This window comes from Vicugna pacos, chromosome 7 (genome assembly GCF_048564905.1).
Source record: "Vicugna pacos chromosome 7, VicPac4, whole genome shotgun sequence".
NCBI classification, from domain to species: Eukaryota; Metazoa; Chordata; class Mammalia; order Artiodactyla; family Camelidae; genus Vicugna; species Vicugna pacos.
Window position 1 is genome coordinate 83,080,048 of NC_132993.1, and position 19,107 is coordinate 83,099,154.

The 19,107-nt window shown below is 44.6% G+C and overlaps 1 protein-coding gene across 2 annotated transcripts in view; it reads left to right on the top strand.

Annotated features, from left to right (window-relative positions):
* Positions 1-19,107, top strand: part of HECW1 (HECT, C2 and WW domain containing E3 ubiquitin protein ligase 1) — a 316,328-nt gene that overhangs the window by 266,022 nt on the left and 31,199 nt on the right. For both annotated transcript variants that reach the window (XM_072965253.1, XM_072965254.1), the window contains 5 exons: positions 143-226; positions 633-742; positions 6,021-6,141; positions 7,469-7,582; positions 8,589-8,741. In XM_072965253.1, coding sequence (XP_072821354.1) covers positions 143-226; positions 633-742; positions 6,021-6,141; positions 7,469-7,582; positions 8,589-8,741 — 582 coding nt within the window. The remainder of the gene's footprint in view (positions 1-142; positions 227-632; positions 743-6,020; positions 6,142-7,468; positions 7,583-8,588; positions 8,742-19,107) is intronic.

Consider the following 19,107-nt stretch of genomic DNA (forward strand, 5'->3'; position numbering starts at 1 on the left):
AATGCCTTGAAATACCCTGGACATTAAAACATCACTGTTCAGCCCTCTTGGAAGAGAAAAATAAAACAGGATCAGAAAGGGATTCATTCCCCAGCTTGTGTGCCAGTGTGTAATTCTTATTTCCTTCCCCGCGTTATTCTAGGGAGAAAATCCACTATATTCGGACCGAGGGTAATCATGGGCTTGAAAAGTTGTCCTGTGATGCAGATCTGGTCATTTTGCTGAGGTAAGGGGCTAAGCCTGAAACAGTTCTGGAAAAAGCAACTGGGAAAGCGGCTCTGGGCAGTTCTCCACCACAGCCCAGACTGAAACACTTGTTGTTTGTTCTAGAGGATTCCAGTGGCCACCACAGGCAGTAGGGCACCCCCCCACCCAATGCCCTCCCTGCTGTCCATCACCGCCTTTACATTCACAGCTAGGGTACCAAAAGCTACTTGCGGTGCTTGATGGCAACCTCGTTGTAGGATTAATCAGGGTTTAAAATAACAGGAAGAGTTTCCATGCTGGGCTGCGCCTGTCTAAGTGAATCTCAGTGCTTTGGTTGCCCTGTGAGAATTGTAACTGCTTTTACCCCAATTCATGAACGTTCTCTCCTGGACATAGAACTAACTTTTTTTTTTTTTCCTTTGCAGTCTCTTTGAAGAAGAGATTATGTCCTATGTCCCCCTGCAGGCTGCCTTCCACCCTGGGTACAGCTTCTCTCCCCGCTGTTCACCCTGCTCCTCACCTCAGAACTCCCCAGGTAACGTGATGCTCTGGAGCTCTCTCTCCTGCAAGCGGCCGCCTGAGTTTCCAGCAGATGAAAATGTCTTTCCATTTTCAGATCATACACACACTATCTAAATTAGGTGTTGACACATTACCACCAATATTTTGGTAATGCCCCCAAGCTGGAATGTGTTCTACATTTTTAAATGATTTGGAATTATTTTTTTTTTTTACAAAACCCATATTTCATGACATGTGAAAATTACATGAAATTCAAGTTTCGGTGTCTATAAATACAATTTTATCGGAACCCAGCCACACTTGTTTATTTCTGTATTTTCTGTGGCAACTTTCGTGCTGCAACAGCAGGGTTTAGTAGTAGCAACAAGGACCATATGGCTCAAAAAGCCAAAAATATTTACTATCTGACCCTTTACAGAAAAAGTCTGTTGTTCCCTGCTTTAAGTTGCTGTTGCATTTTAAACACAGTCTCCAAGCATTTAAAACAGAAAAGCTCTTTCTGAAATATTGTGCCTTATGACTCAGAATGTTATTAGATACTAATTTTAGTAACTTTTTGTGAAGTTGTAAAGGATTTACTAGGTTATATGCTCACTAGGAACCACCATTAGGTCCCCACGAAAATGCCCAAGAGCTTTTTTTCTTTTTCTTTTTTTAAATTATTTTTATTGAAATATAGTCAGTTTATAATGTGTTAATTTCTGGTGTACAGCATCATGTTTCAGTTATACATATTTTATATATATATGTATATATATTCCTTTTCATATTCTTTTTCATCATAGGTTATTACAAGATATATTCCTGTGCTATACCTTGTGTAGAACCTTTCTGTTTATCTATTTCATCATTAAAAAGTCCACAGACAAGAAATGCTGAAGAGGGCGTGGAGGGAAGGGAACCCTCCCACACTGCTGGCCAAAGAGTTTTTTTTTTAACATCATGTGAAATTGTTCCCCTAAAATTTCCTCTATGTATTAGAATGAATTTACTCATGGTACAAAAATTCTTTCCTCAGAAATGAGGAAATACATGTTGAACTCTTTAGCAAAAAAAGAAGGCATTATGTCCTGGCTTCATCAAGAGAATTAGCTTCAGTCAAATCCATACTCCCGGAACGGGATCCAGATATTGAAGCGTTTGTCCCCATTGGCTTGGTTTTCCATATCCCCCTGTCATGGGTGTTTGGGGTAAGCCCAAATTTATTTTTATAGCTTTAAAATTGAATGAAGGAAGTTAGTTTGAAAAATCTAGTCACTTCCTGTCTCACAGCCCCTAGGGGTAGAGTCCAAACTTGGCTTTTGAAGCCAGTGGGGAAATTGAGATGAGAAACAGGATCCAGCAATACAGTCCACCCCTCAGAAGGGGTGTCTCACTCAGCTAGTGCCCCTCAGTACAGCCACAGGTCTCTAAAACTCGAGCATCTTTTATCTTTTTTCACTGAAGTACAGTCAATTACATTGTGTCAATCTCTGGTGTGCAGCACACTGTCCCAGTCATGCATATACATACATATATTCGTTTTCATATTTTTTTCCATTAAAGGTTATTACAAGATATCGAACATAGTTTCCTGCGCTATACAAAGGAAATTTTTTAAATCTGTTTTTATATATAGTGGCTAACATTTGTAAATCTCAAACTCCAAATGTATCCCCTCCCACCTCCCTTTCACCAGTAACATAAGATTGTAAAGCTAGAGCATCTTTTCGTGCGGCTCATCCCCGTCATGTTGTTCAGAACAGTTTCTTAGCGGTAGTTTTGCTAGTTGCCAACGTCTGTTTTTAAGTCCGTGTCTCCCTGTTGTGCCTTCCTCCATACACTTGTGTCACCGGCATTGTAGAAAAAATGTGTCACGTGTGCTGCCTCCGACATACAGCATAACTGAGACAACACAGCCTGGGAAAAGGAGGACCGGGAGCTTGGTCAGAGTCAGTATTGGGATAATCAGTTGTTTCCAGGGCACAGGATGACTTATTTCTGGGGAGCAGAGCCTTCCATCTGTGGGGGCCTGTGGGTCTGCCTGAGGAGCTGCCCTTTTGTTGCAGAGATTGTCCCAACCTGACAGCATGTCTACGCTTTGGTCCAAACCTTTGGCAGTAGAGTATAATTTTAACATCATTACACAGGGGAGAGATCATAATGCAAATAGAAAAATAAGAAAGTATAAAGACTTAGTTGCTAAATGAGAATGACTTGGAGAAGTTTTATAAAAGGAACCATCTTTCCTGATAAAGACGATTAACACCATGCATCCAATTACCCAATTCATTCTGTCAAAGTGCTTAATCGTTTTCTCTCCTAGCTTTGACTACGGGGTCCTAGATTATGTGGTCCAAATATTTTGACGGGAAATTTTACAGCTTCCATTTTTCTAGGCCTTTATGAAATGCACTCAGAGGCAGAGATAGTGAATCAGACGTTTATCCCAACTTTGTAAAGCATGAGTTATTAGAAAAGTGCCCAGTCGTGACCACAGGCACCGTGGTAGTACCAGCAGTGGTGAAAGTCACATTGTAAAATGCACTGTCATCTGCTGGGCAGAAAATTACACTTGCACCTATAGGCTTGTATTCTAGTTCCCACTGTGTCCTGAAACCTGGCGTTTCACCAAAGGCACTTTCCTTTGCAAGTGGTGGCTCTTGGTTCCCTCGCACGTCAGGTGCTACAGGGCCCGCCGGTGGGGCCAGTGCCCTCCGAGCATCCTTGCTAACACTGCTCTGCTTCAACCCCCTTCCTACTTGCTGTCATCTCCCAGCCTCTTTCTCCCTCTCAAGGACCACAGCACTCATCTCACAGCCTCCCTCTCTTCCCCAAGTCCTTCCACCATCCCGGATGACTCCAACAGCCACAAGGGCACCCGTTCAGTTCCCTGGCCTCCCAGTTTCTGAACTTCCTCGTCTGCCCCAACCTTGTCCTCCTCCACGTCACCCACCTGTCCCCTGTCACCTTCCTGCCCTTGTTACCATCTCTGAGATCACTGACTCAGGCATCCTACTCCCATCCAACAAGCCCATTCAACTGCCCTCCCTAGTACCACCCTTTGCACTCATCAGGACCTCCGGTTCACGGACGCCCCTCCTTCCCTTTCTCACTGCCCCTCCCTCATCCAGCACAGAGTCCATGGTTCATCATTTCAGTGCCACCCTTGCCAGTGCCCTGAAATCCCCGATCCTTTCCATATCATTCGCAGAACTCCACCCTGAGATCATCTTCTGTCTGTTTCCTCTGCATCTGTAGTCAGGCATTCTTGGGCGAATTCACCTGACAGGGCAGGTTGTCAATTATAAATTGGCCATCTCTCACCTCTCATGGACTGTGAACACTCAAAAGAAAATTCAACCACATTTCTTTGGTGAACTTAATCTTTCCTCTACTGCTGTTTCAGACATTTCTGCTCCTCTCAAACCTCCACCCCCTTGTTCTCTCCTGGAAAATCTTGGCCCTTTCTTCCTTCACGGAGAGCATTGAAGCTCTTAGGCAGAAGCCTTCTCAGATGCCTGCTGCCAATCATACAAGCCTACCAAACCTGCCCCCAAGTCCCCCAACTCAGACCTGTGCATGAGAAGAGGTGTCTTCACTAAGGTGACCAGGGCCTCTGGGCACCCAGTCCAGGGGGTAATTCTCAGCCCTCCCCCTGATCTTTCAGCCATATTTAGCATTATTGATGGCTGTCCCCCTTAAGTCACCTCTTCAGTTAGCTTCTGTGACACCACTGTAGGCATCTCATCTACGTCTTCGGCCTCCTTTGCAGATTCATCCTTCCCTTCCTACCATCCTCAACACTCAGTGTCAACTTTTTTCTCCTCTCTCTCAAGCTATGTCTCTTTCCAATTAAGCATTCAGAGGTCCCACCATCAAAGACCAAGTTCATGATCTCCCCACAAATTTGTTCTTCTTCCGTTGTTTCCCAGCCCAGTGAGTGTCGCCACAGCCCATTCTGTTACACTATTGGAAACTCACCTTTGCCTCACTACCTATATCTGGTTCATTGCTTCCTAAACTCATCTCCAATCTATGACGTCTCATCTACACTGACACCACCCTAGTCTAGTTTAGACTGTCTAAATCCACCCTGGGCAGAATCCAGCTTTTCTCTCTACTGCAGAAAGACTGATGTTTTTAATAACTTAAGACACATCATGTCAGCCCCCATACAATGGCTTCCTTTTGTGCTTAACATTAAACAAAATTGCTTAGCAGGGTGTACCTTATCCCATTTGGTCTGTCTCCTGCCCACCTCTCAAGCCTTGTTTGGCATCACTTTGGTCCTGGCACACTGTGCTCCAGATAAACGAGAGCACTGCTTTCCATTCTGCCACAGTACATTTGCACATGCTGGTCCTCTCCCTAGATTACTCTTCTCCCAGCTCATCTCTTCTCTCAGTTAGATGGAAACCTTTCCAAACTCACTCCATCTAATTCATGCCTATTTATTCTTCAGCTATTCCTCAGGAAAGGCTTTCTGAACTGGGCCAGAGTATTCTGTGATCTCAAAGAACCAAGTTCCTGTCCTTCACAGGCAACAGTCATTTCAACTTGTAATTATATTCTCATTTCTGTGAGCTTGGTGGTTTCAGTTTTCGCTGGATTATAAATGCAATACCTGGAATATAGACTAATGAACAGTTATTGAAAGGGTAAATTGTGATTCTAGCCATCTGTGAAACTTGGAGAAGAATGTTATTTTTCCATTCCTTTTTTTTTTCATTAAAAAGTAAAGATAATAAATCATTCACAAAGCACTCTAAGTGATACACAACTGTCTTCTATAAAGAGTCAAGGAATTATTATTAATAATAATATTATTAATCTTGTTGTGGTGGTGCAAGGTAATCTAACATAAACTCTTCAATGCTCTGGGCCCTCATGGGCATGCATGTTTATTTTAGCATCAATATAAATATAGTTAAGAGTTGTGCAACACACACACATATTACAACCCTGATTGCTTTATGATACAATTGCAGCTTAGAAGAGTCTGGTTGGATTTATATTGTTTGAAAATATGTAAGAACAATTAAGCCAAGAAATAGGCTTATCAAGGTATTTTGAAGAAAAACACAACTTGAAATGGAGTAGAAGACATACATGTTTATTGTCATCGGAATTCAGTTTTCTCTTAATTATATTATTTCTATTTATTATAAAAGTACTCAAAGGAGTGACAGAAATCAAGGGAAAGTGCTTAGAGAAGAAATGTATGAAGACACGGGAATGTGCCTCTGAGTGGCCCTCCCTCTGCTGACCCTTGTCATGACTTGTTCAGTAAAAATGGCTTCTCTCCGCAGGTTTACAGAGAGCCAGCGCACGAGCCCCGTCACCCTACAGGAGAGACTTTGAGGCCAAACTCCGCAATTTCTACCGAAAACTGGAAGCCAAAGGATTTGGTCAGGGTCCAGGGAAAATTAAGTGAGTGCTCCAGTCCTCACTGCTGAATTCACATGGTAGATTTTATCATCCTTTTCTCCCCTGTGACTCTGTAGGATTTTATTTATTTATTTATTTTGGAGATTGGATACCATGGTGTGACAGTAGTCATGCACATAGAAAGGAGGAAAGAAAAATTGAGGATGTTGGAAAGAAAGAAGAAAGGAAGTTAAGAAATTGGAAGGAAGGCTGGAAGGGAAGGAAAGGGAAGGAGAGACAGAAAGAACAGTAGATTTCAGACAAAAGTTTTTTTTTTTCATTTCTTTTCTCTTTTTTTTGAATCAAAGTACAGTCAGTTACAATGTGTCGATTTCTGGTGTGCAGCACAGTGTCCCAGTCATGCATATACATACGTGTATTCATTTCCATATTCTTTTTCATTAAAGGTTATTACAAGATACTGAATATAGTTCCCTGTGCTAGACAGAAGAAATTTTTTAAAATCTAGTTTTATATACACTGGCTAACATTTGCAAATGTTAAACTCCCGAACTTATCCCTTCCCACCTGCTTTCCCCTGGTAACCACAAGACTGTTTACTATGTCTGCAAGTCTGTTTCTGTTTTGCAGATGAGCTCATAGTGTCCTCTTTTTTTCTTTTTTGTAGATGCCACATATGAGTGGTATCATATGGTATTTTTCTTTCTCTTTCTGGTTTATTTCACTTAGAATGACAATCTGTAGGTCCATCCATGTTGCTGCAAGTGGCATTATCTTATTCTTTTTTATGGCTGAGTAGTATTCTATTGTATAAATGTACCACAACTTCTTTATCCAGTCATCTCAGACAAAACCTTTTAAACCCACATATAAAATCAATGGTAGATCTTTTTAGAAAACAAGGAATCTTGAACTCAATTTAAAAATCATAGAATTTCCTCTTCATAACCTTGAGATAAATTTAACTCATTCATCAAATTCACGGCCTCTTTGTAACTTTCTCCTTGGGGTCTAAGTAAAAAGTTGTGCTTTTCCCCCCTGAGTTTATTATTTTTGTTTTAAAAAGCCGCACCCAAATGCAGGAATCCAACTTAAGAGATTCTTCCTGGAATTGATCAAAAAGAATCCTAACAGTGGTCCAGTGTGATGGAAGGTACCTCATTATAAAAGGGTCCATGTAGTCCTGTGCCCCCAGTGCTTTGAAAAGTGTTAGCATAATTCCATGGCTGCGCTGATGGAAACTGCACCTTGTTGAGGAAGCTGTGGAGTGAGGCCATCAGCCTGGGTCCTCACAGCCCGCCTGCAGCACTCCCCAGCGTCTGAGCCGGAGCCCCGCCTCACCGCCCACGTGGCTTCCTCTCCTTCCCAGGCTCATCATTCGTCGGGACCACCTGTTGGAGGGAACCTTCAATCAGGTGATGGCCTATTCCCGGAAGGAGCTCCAGCGAAACAAGCTCTACATCACCTTCGTCGGAGAAGAGGGGTGAGGCTCCAGCAACTTGACGTGGTCCCCTCAGGGTGGGTGGACCAGGGCCCCCAGATCTCGGGTGATTTTGCTCCAGAAGGAGCGGGAGGCTCTAAGCCTCTGCCCCAAGGTGATTCTGATCAGGACGCCTTTCTCCCCAGGGATTGCCAAGCTTTAGGCTTCACGTTCTTCAAAGGCTTGAGATCATTGGTATGTTTCAGAGTCTGAGGTTACTTGGTCAAAGGAGAAGCCAAAGATACAGACCTCAGCTACTGGATCTTTGATTTTTCAGGTGGTGTACACTTCTGAGTGTGTGGTTAAAGAACTCTTCCCCCGGGAGGGCACACGGATGACCACATACCAGACTTTCCACATCATTTCTGTGATTTCATGGCAAACCATCTCAACCGTGGAGGGCAGACCCACCTAGAAGGGTGTATCAGAGTGAACTTGGAAGTTTTTTCAATTCATACACATGCACACACACACACACACACACACACACCATCACAGGAAATTCTTTTGTGCCTCCCACCACAAAGCCTTTGTTTTTAATGGACCAGCTGTGTGTTTTATCCAATAGATATTATAAGATGGGGAAAAAAAGTTAAGGAACACTGTCATAAGAGTTCATTAATTCATCACCAAGAGTTCATCTAGACGTGGGGTATAGATCAAGTGGTACAGCACATGCTTAGAGTGTACCAGGTCCTGCATTCAATCCTGAGTACCTCCATTAAAAAAATAAATAAGAAAAATTACCTAAGTACCTACCCCCCAAAATAAAAATAAATCAAATCAAATTAAAAAAGAGTTCATCTAGTAAGGCCACCATCCCCAAACCCATCACAGCGCCTTCATTCTCCCCTGCAAATTGTATTCCCACTGGGATCCACCGTAAAGAGCAGAGGCTGCCTTCTGCTTCCCCGGCACCGAATGAGACAGGGCCCACCAGGCCCCGCGTGGAAACGGTCCCCCGCCTCCCACACGTAATGAGCTTCCCGGGCCTCTGCTTCCTTTGCAGCCTGGACTACAGTGGTCCTTCGCGAGAGTTCTTCTTCCTTTTGTCTCAGGAGCTCTTCAACCCCTACTACGGACTTTTCGAGTACTCGGCCAATGACACTTACACCGTGCAGATCAGCCCCATGTCCGCGTTTGTGGAAAACCACCTTGAATGGTAAGAGCAGGAATTTTCACCATCTTGTGTTTGAGCTTTCTGGTCTTTCTTGGTCAGGAGTCAGTAGTCTTTCCAGAGGGCCACTGTGTTTGGAGCAGTGTGTCTGAAATCCCAAGGGGGTAGGATGAGAGTTAATAACGGGGCACCAGAAGGAAGGCTCTGTGTCCATCTTTACCCAGAATACCAGATAAGTTACTAAAGATGCTGTGAATTTCCTGTCCCTGCAAACTGATGTAAGATACTGGAATTGCCTTCTGAAGAGATGCTAAGGTAAGGAGACACAGGTCCTGAATATTAATAATTCTATTAAAATCCTGAGAGTTCCCAGTGGAGGCTTCTCAAAAGTATTCATGGGTTTGAAATTCTTTGATTTTGGACCGATGGTCTGTCATACAGTGAATGTCAGCTTCTGCGTCTTGCCGTAAAATAGGGCTGCGTGTGTGTGTGTGTATGTGGATAAGCCCAAGACACATGTTAGAATTGTATTAAATCACAAGGGAAACTGTCTCTGTCAGTCCAAGGCAGAGAATGGGGGGTGGGGAGTGAAGTCCGGGGATCTCACGAAAAGAGGAGACAGTTGTGTCGAGTCTCGAGGGACAGTTGAGTAGGAGAGTCAGCAGTAGAAGGGAGAAAAGACGTTTCAAGGAGCACACATTGGAAGCAAGAATTAAAAGGCATGAGAGGGAATGAAGTTTTCAGTGAACAGTGCAGGTGGATCAGAGAGCACCGGAGATCTGGGGTTGTGGTGGGAACGAATCTGGAGATGGAGGAGAGGGCAGAGTATACTGTTGATGGATTTGAGTTTTAGAAAATAAATCTGGCCATAACATGGGGAGGATTTTGAGGCAGTAAGACTGGCAAGAGTGAGACCAGCTCTGAAACTGTTGCTACGTCAAGGGGAGAAACAGGGGCCACACGCGAAGCAGGGGCAGCAGGGTCCCAGGGAGGAGGGACCTGACTTTGGAACATCTCAGCGCAGGGCGAGACTGAACGAGCTGGTTCCCGGGTTGAATGCCGAGGTGAGGGAGAGAGAAATCCAGAGCATGTCCAAGGTTTCTGGTTGCACAGTGGGGTGGGGTGGGACAATTAACCATGATGGGTGTTGCATGAAGTAGACGATGCGTAGAGGAAAGATGAGGAGTTCGCTCTTTGACAGGTAGAATTTGCAGTTTCCATTATAAATACAGACAGAACTGGGGGAGGGTCTAGCTCAGTGGTGGAGCACATGCCTAACATGCACAAGGTCCTGGGGATTGAACCCAGGACATCCATTAAAACAAAGAAAGAAAGAAATCTAATTACCTATGCCCCAAATTAAAAAAAAATTTAAGATAAAAATTAAAATGTCTTTAAAAAGTAAATACAGATGGATATATTAATATGTAACTGGAACTGTGGCCCCAGTAACTGGGATGGGAGCTGGACTGGAAACTGAGGTTTGGGAGATGCCAGCACAGGCGGAGGGGCTCAGCCGGGCCAGGAGGTGAGAGCTTGCAGAGAGGTGCACAGAGCTGATGTGCGAGGGGTGGGCAGAGCCCAGGGTCCCTGAGGGAAGCTGAGACGGAGTGGCCAGACAGCTCAGCCCGGGAGGAGTGGGGTGAGTGCAGGAGGTGCTTAGATGGAGAGCTGCCCGGGGAAGGAGGCAGTCTGAGAAGGCGGAGGCCAGATAGGGTGTGCAGGCAACAGAAAGGGGCTCCCAGGGCTTTATAGCCCAGAGTTGGGAGGACAGAGCTTAGGGTAGCAGAGGGAGATGATCATTCGGATGGCCAAGGGAGCTGCGTTTGGATGGTGACAGAGGTTCACAGGGGCGAGCACCTTGGTGGCATGAATGGGACCCAGCGATCGAGTGGAAACCTTGGGATCAGGCACGTCTCTGTGCAGCCGCAGGGGCCTGATGGAGAGCACAGAAGACTGGCCGCACTTCTGGCCTGCTCATTGCCACTTGAGAGTGGCCTCAGTGACTTTCCAACTGGGGAAGGCACCTCGCCAGCTGCCCAGCCCCTGCTCTCAACCAAGCTCCGTTGTCTCTGCTCATCTCTGGCTGGATGAGGCCATGTCAGTGTGTCAGCTACACTTGAGTACGTAGGGGAAGGACACTCCAGGGATGTTGTAAGAATTAGCCAGGTTCTCTGGATGGAGGTCAGAAGCCCGGAAGTGCCCGGCCCAGAGGTACAGGGGGGCATATGCATTAGTCTACCGGGGAAGAGGGTGCCACCCGCTTTCTATCCTTTCTGGTCCTTAATGTCCGGTCATGGCTGCTGGTAGATGTGTCATTTAATATGCAAATATGTAGTCAAATCAATGTATGATGAGACTCTGGGTCTGTTGGAGGTCAGATTCATAGACATCTTGGTCTCAGCTGGTTCCCCTGGGGTTTTTTTTGTTTGCTTGTTTGTACTTCTTTCTTATTTCTGGGCCCTTTAACTTAAAGATGTATATTAACTCCTGCTAAAGGTAGAGGGTTGACCGGTTTTGAGCAAAGACCTGGAGCAACTCTGGCAACATTTGTACCACTGACTTTCCAAGTTGATAAGGACCGGTCAAAATCTTCAAAGGTAATGCTCGTGCCAGGGAAGAAGGAGGGGATGGAGCTGGATCCCTGCTGAGCCTCCCACGGGAGCTGCGGTCACAGGTAGACACAGCCCTGCCAGCCCTGAGTCAGACAGAGAGAGAAATAATATCTCAATATCCTCTGTCCACCCTCCAGTCCCATTGGCCAAGCCATCAATTAACCAGAGAGCAACGGGGTCTCCAGATACTGCAGCCCATAGCAGCCTGCCCCCTCCTCACAGAGGAGGACAGAAAATGGTGGGAAACCCATATGGTTCGGAACTTTCAATCCATCCCCTAGAAATATCGCCAGTTGCTAAACTGTGTCTACTGTACGTGTCTTTGACTACAGAAATCTTGAAGTAATATTTCCAATTCTACATGCTCAATCTTTTATTATGATTATGTCATTTACGTATTAATGAGGTGCTCATAGGCTGATCTTTTTATTCTTGTAATCACCATTGTATCCTGATTTTATGTCCCTGGAGATGCAGAAGTTAATATAAAACTAAGCGGCAAAACACACATTGAAAACTTGTTCAACGTGCCAAGCCCGGTTCTAGACACGTTCATCTGACAACACTATAACCCGGGTACTACTGAGTTATACTGCTTTTACGGATGAAGAAAAGAAGGTACAGATGTAATGAAAGGTGCAGAGATAGTCACAGACCAAGCTGGGAAGCTGGGATCAGAACCCAGAAAACCTGGCTCCAGCGTCAGGTCCCCACACTGAGGCAAAGACCGATATTTCATTGGGAAAATTACAATACAACATGATAAATGCATGCATACCTCTATTATAGAACTTCCCACATTATATGGTAAGTAGTAGTAGGTACGAGGAGCTTTAAGAATGAATGAGGCTGGCAGAGATGGGGACAGGGAATGTCCAGGTAGAGAGCCCCAATATTCACAGCAGGGTGGCAGGTGACCAAGCAGATGTTGGGCAGGTGTGGCTGCAAAATAGAGGAAGAGACTGTAAAGGCACCTTTTACAGATGGGGAAGGGCATTTGATGGCATCCAGGGAGTTTGGATTTTATCATGAAGATGGCGATGATTTGGAGGGTAGAGGAGTGCCTTGATCAGATCTGTATTTCAGAAAATCAACTCTGGTTGCAAGTAGTTGAATTGGAGTGGGCAATGAGGGTGTCACTTAAGCGATGGTTCTTTGAAGTAGTTCTTTGACAAGAGGATAAAAAATCAAACTGGGGCAGGAGCAGTGGGAATGGAAAGCTATTTCAGAAGGAGAATGAACAAATGAGCAAGACTTAGTGATGGGTCATAGACAGTGGGAAGTTCAGTGAATGAAATTTCCTATTTGCATAAGGATGTATACAAAAATGCCAGGTAAAGAGTTCTCATATATTTTGAATAATAAGCATAAACAAAGCTACAAATCTGAAAAGCTCCAGACTCATTTTTATGTCTAATAAGTTATGAATAGCACAAAATGCATATATATTCAAGCTTTTATGCTTGAATAGTAAAAATTCACATTTCAACTGACACATCTCCTCCAAGTGCCTTCCCTGGGCACTGAAGTTAAAATAGCCCAGCCATTTATAACTCTCCAACTTAACATTTATGATACTGACAGCATTTATCATGATCTGAAAGAAAATGTATTTATGTATTTATAACTCAGTACCATTTGTCTCTCCCCCTAAAATGTGAGCCCTGTGAGACCGAGGTCTTGCTTTCCTAGTCATAAACTTGAAACTCAATAAATATGTGTGGAAGGAAGGAAAGAAAGAAAGGAGGACAAGAAGGAGAGAGGGAAGAAGGGAGGATGATTGCTTGGGTGGTTGGATGGGTGGTTGGAAGAAAAGAGGGAACACTTTTCAGTTGAAACTCCTTGGTTATGACAGTTCCCATCTCATTTCAATGTTTAGTTCAGAATATTTGGGATTCAGAAAACACTGGTCATTGTGGAGTGTCATTTAAGTGCCTACTAATTGTTCTCTCTGAAATCGTGGCTGGAAATTCTTTTTCTGCCTCAGTGATTCTGAATGCCACTCTTCCCAGAGCAAATCTAAGATGCACGGAACGATTGAAATGGGTGAACTTCTCCATTCTGAGGAAGAATGCCAGGGTGGCCACGTGCTCTGTTGGTTTGAAGTATTAGCCTGTGACATTTTGAGACGTAATTGTGATGAATCACGCTTTACATAATGGTCAGTGTGAGACGGTTTCAATCTGATGCTGTTTAATCAGTTTCAAATCTGATGCTGTTTGATCAGTTTCTGTACAACCACCCAAAGTTCCCTGGGCTCCGTTCCTGTCAGTGATGGTGACAGATCAAACGCTACTAGTGTCACAACGAGAAATTCCGGGACCTCTGAAGCCAAAATCTCCAAGAGCCTTTGCTAACTGCAAGCCAGTCTTCTCCCTAGACTCCTTCTGCCCCCGCCCTGAACTCTGACCTCTGACCTCTCCCTTTCTAAGCAGACACGACTTGGGTGGCAAAAAATCTTCTGCTTTCAGGTCTTTAGCAAAGGGAGGTGGAAGGAGGAAGGGGAACTCCTTCAAGCATGTTTAAAGTTTGGCCAAGTGGGTATTAAGGATAATTGCAGAGTTTTATGGAATTTAAGAAGTCCGGGATAACACCCTTTAAATATCCTTTGCTTCATCGGCAGAGTCTGAATTAGTAGCTAGAAACCACAAGATCACGAGATTCTGTTGGCTCTCACTGGTCCTTCAATCCCCAAGGGCCCCCGACAGACTAGCTCAATGTGTCGTTTTCATTTGAGTCAAGGACCAGAGAGAGGAGCTCCCGCGTCCCCCACACCATCCCAACAGTGGTCCCCGATTCCCTCTTGACACCTGCCAGTGCTTCCTGGGACCCCTTTCTGGCTGACTCCCCTTTCTAGCCTTCCTAGCGATGCCCTAGAGAAGCTCTCGGGCATGAATTCGTAGAGAATCACCACAAAATGTGCGTGTCCACGTGTGGCTCTGTCCATTTCTTAACTTTCTTCAGAACTTGCGAGAAACTTCTAGTAAGATTTTCCAGACTATTAGACAGGGCGCTCTTTTTAAACACTTTACATTATCCCGAAATGGACCTAAGGATGCACAAGATTTTAATATAGGACAGAGACAGTAGTTCAATGCAGTTGGAAAAGGATGGACTGTTGAGTTAATGATGGCAGCACACCCTGCTTGGCTACCAAACAATTAGGTTAAATTCCTCTCTAATTTGAATCGTGGTGCTATTGACATTTGGGGCCAGATCATTCTTTGTGTGTGTGTAATTTTTCTGTTTGTGGGTTTGTTTTTGTCAGTGGAGGGACTGGGGATTGAACCCAGGACCTTGCGCATGCTAAGCACATGCTCTACCACTGAGCTTTACCGCTACCCCCAGATAATTCCTTATTGTGGGGGTGGTCCTGTGTGTTGGAGGATGTTGAACAGCATCCCTGGTCTCTGCTCACCAGTTCCAGTCCTGCCATCACCGCCAATTATAACGACCAAAAATATCTCCAGACATTGCCTGATGTCTCCCTGTTGAGACACACTGCTTTCATGTCCCCAGACGGAAAAAGATAGGAAAATAAAAAGTGTCACATAGCTGAACACAGGCAGCAGTATTTTTCAGAATAAAGAATATTTCTGTGGCTTGTAGTCCTTTAAAAACACGCACAACATTGAAACAAGTCAGATATCAAGCATCTCTGGTTACAGGACCAGCATAATCCAGCCTCTGAGCAGGGACCAGGCCGGAGTCACGGTGTGGTCAGGCCCCTGAGCCAAGTCCATGCTCCAATTCCCTTCAGATCAATCCAGAAGAGAACTTCCCATTGGCTTTAATCATTTGCTTCCTGGGACAGCTGCCTCCTGGACTCCAATGAGGGGCGGAGCTAGGAACGAGGCCACGCCCCCTGGGAATCAGGATTCCCATAGTGTTTCTGGTTGGCTGGGGGCAGGGCGGGCGGTGGAGGGGGTGGGGGTGTCAGAGAGGGGGTTCCTGTCTGGTCTGGTCCGGTGCTATCACCTGCCCAGCAGCAGGCCACCCTCTCCCTCCCTGCAGGCCTGCAGGAGGACCAGATGCCACGCCTCAGTCACCCCCCAGACCAGGAGGGAACAATTACAAAGCAAAACCACTGATGGGGATGCCCGGGCCCAGCCGAACCCACTATTAGCTGCAGAGATGAGAGACTAGCTTAGGGCCAAACCCTGAACTCAGCGGGCAAGAATGTGCCCCCAGCAGAGGGAGAGCAAACCATGCTGGGCGTGGCGTGGGAGCAAGGAGCAGGGAAATGTTGCAAAGACTCAACCCCACATTGCAAATACTCACTCCAGAGCAGCTCCAGTGCAAGGACATTATTGTGGGCACTTGCCCCCGCTGTTTGAGCTGGGTGTTCGCTTTTCCCAGGGAGTTCTGCTTGCTTCCATCTTTATTAGCCATCCATCATTCTGAAAACTGCTCTTTCTGGAAGCTCACTTAAGTGAGGCAGCAGCAAGGGCGCAAGGTTTTGGAGGAGATAATATCAAAAGAGAGGGACAGACTTGAATTAATAAAGAGGATGGAAAATGGGTGGACCAGGAGCCCTAGGAGGCAGGAGGGAAGAAGATCTTGGCCCGAGTGGAGAGAGAAACTCTGAGACCTGGGCAGCCCCCGTCCTTCTCTGGCCTGGGGGGAACATCCTGTCCAGGGTGGGTTACAGAGGCACAACTGCAGAGAGGGGACACATGAAGGGATTCGCTTGGGACAAAAAAAGAACCCCCCCCCCATTTAGTGGGGCGGGAGGAGGCATGGATGCAGGTAAGCGGGCTGAGAGGGAGCCAAGCAGGACACTCATATCCTCTGCTTTTGGAAGAGATGTGTCTTTGAACACCGTGCCTTCTCTGATGCCCATGCGTGAACCACTATGGCTGATGCCTAAGGTGAAACTTCACTTCTGACCTTCACATCATTTTTTTTTTCCATCTTAAAAAAGAATGTGGAACTTGGAGCCTGGAGTTCTCAAACTTCAGTCAGCAAGTGCAGAATTTGTTTTAAAGGTAGATTCCCAGAACCCACCCCACAGAAAGTCTCATTTCCAGGCCCCTGTATTTGAACAAGCACCGCTCCCCTCCTCCCCAGGGAATCTGATGCCAAAGGAAGGGTGGTCACACTTGGAGAAACATTGTCAAAGATGCTGGCAGCTCTGAGAGCCCCCGCAGAGAGAGTGAGGAGAAAGCTAGACATTCGTACAGTTGTCACACAAAGAACTGAAATTACCCCAGGCAGAAACAAGAGATTTTTCACTCAACTTACCAATATGTGAGAGGTTAAGAAAAAAAAAATACAGGTCAAAAAAAACTGACAGTAATATTGGGTACAGCCTGGAAATATACGTTGCGTGGGAACATCATATTTTATGCACTCGAATAATCAGGCTGAGAAAGGATAATTATTTTTAATTTATCGAAGTTATGAGCTTAAGGAAAGAGGAGTATCTCTGAGATGGGTTTTTAAAATATAATAGAAGTGAGCAATTATGAAGTGCTTTTCATCTTCAAAGAACCTATTAACATTAAATTACTCTTTTCTACAGTTCTCCTGTAAGGTAGCTAGGCGAAATTGCACATCATTATCCCTTATTTGTAGACGGGAAGAGAGGAGGGGAGAGGCTGTGACATGCCCATGTAGACCAACCATAGAAAAGACTTGGAAAAAAAAAATCCCCACTGAAAAGACTGTGGAGATCTGGGTTTGGGGGTTATTCTTTTTCCCTTTAGCTCTCCTGTGTGCTTATATTATTGGAAAAGAAGTTCCAGCACATTTTGTGGGGTTTGGGGGCTTTTTTTTTTTTTTTAGTATTAGGCATTGTAAAATTTACTGAAATGTTACGTGATTAAATTATTTGAGTTGGAAATATTTGAAAGAACACCTTTTCCTCTATATGTGCTTTTATTTTTTTTAACATTTTTTTTCATTGAGTTATAGTCATTTTACAATGTTGTGTCAAATTCCAGTGTAGAGCACAATTTTTCAGTTATACATGAACATACAGACATTCATTGTCACATTCTCCTTCGCTGTGAGCCACCACAATATCTTGTATATATTTCCCCGTGCTACACAGTACAATCTTGTTTATCTATTCTACATTTTGAAATCCCAGTCTTTTCCCACCCCCTGTCCCCCTTGGCAACCACATGTTTGATTCTATGTCTATGAGTCTGTTTCTGTTTTGTATTTATGGGTTTTTTTTCAGATTCCACATATGAGTGATCTCATATGGTATTTTTCTTTCTCTTTCTGGCTTACTTCACTTAGAATGACAATCTCCAGGAGCATCCGTGTTGCTGCAAATGAAGTTATGTTGTCGGTTTTTATGGCTGAGTAGTATTCCATTGTATAAATATACCACATCTTCTTTATCCAGTCATCTGCTGATGGATGTTTAGGCTGTTTCCATGTCTTGGCTATTGTAAATAGTGCTGCTATGAACACTGGGGTGCAGGTGTCATCTTGAAGTAGGGTCCCTTCTGGATATGTGCCCAGGAGTGGGATTCCCAGGTCACATGTTAAGTCTATTCCTAGTCCTTTAAGGAATTTCCACACTGTTTTCCACAGTGGCTGCACCAAACTGCATTCCCACCAGCAGTGTAGGAGGGTCCCCTTTCTCCACACCCTCTCCAGCATTTGTCATTTGTGGACTTTTGAATGACGGCCAGTCTGACTGGTGTGAGGTGATACCTCATTGTAGTTTTGATTTGCATTTCCCTGATAATTGGTGATATTGAGCACTTTTTCATGTGCCTATTGATCATCTGTATGTTTTCCTTGAAGAATTGCTTGTTTAAGTCTTCTGCCCATTTTTGAATTGGGTTCCAGCACATTTTGTAAGCAACCACTGGTGGAGGGTGGGAAAGGCTTCTGGGCTGCCCAGGAATGGGGCGTGCCATTTCCTATTCTCCTAATTGCCCTGGTGTATCAAGATTTAAACTGAGGAAAGGGTTCAAAAGAATCCGAGTGAATTACTTTGACCAGACTGTTTATACTATCTTACGTCAGCATTCTAAGATGTGAAATGGGGATTAAAAATTAGGCTTCGGTTACATGGCTCAAACTCTTTTTTATGACTATATTACAGCTTGATTAAATAAATGGAAATCAAAGCTGCCCACGTTAAAATTTTGCTCTGAGGACCAAGGAAACGAAAGTCCTCTAGCGACAATACAGGCCCGAGAATACATGACAATATGTGGTCCATTTCATGGCTGAGAAATCTCTAAGCTTGGCTCTTCTTAAGTATAAAAACTAACAAAATTGGAACTATTGTTTAAGTCATTGAAGGGTGTGCTCTCCATGAGATGTGTTCATTTTCTGATTTGTTTAAAGAAGAGAATGAACAGCGTCAACAACTTCTGGTTTTCAAGAGACCTTAAGAACGTAAATTACATGAAAATGCAAAGGTTGATTTTCTGTTGTAGCCTCAATTTCACGAGAAGAAATAAATACTCGGAGCAGCGGCAAGGGCGAAGTGTCTGACTGCAGCAGACATTGGGATGGAGGGAGGACCAAGGGCCAACGTCAACCTAAATGGATTTTCTAAGTTGAGACTAGTAAGGCTGTCCCAAAAAGTGTTGAAAATGGCACTTGCAGAGGCGGACCAGGGACAGAAGTTCAACCCTAACAAGCTGAGAACACGGTCGAGGTACCCAAGTGATCTCAGGATCTGAGAAAGGCACCAATGGGTGGAAACACATAAATCTAATGATCAGGACTGTGTATGTGAAAGACACATGGGAACCAGTCTAGACTTCCAAGAAAGTGTGTGACACCACCCAGGGGTCAGATCCTCAGGCACAGACTGGGGG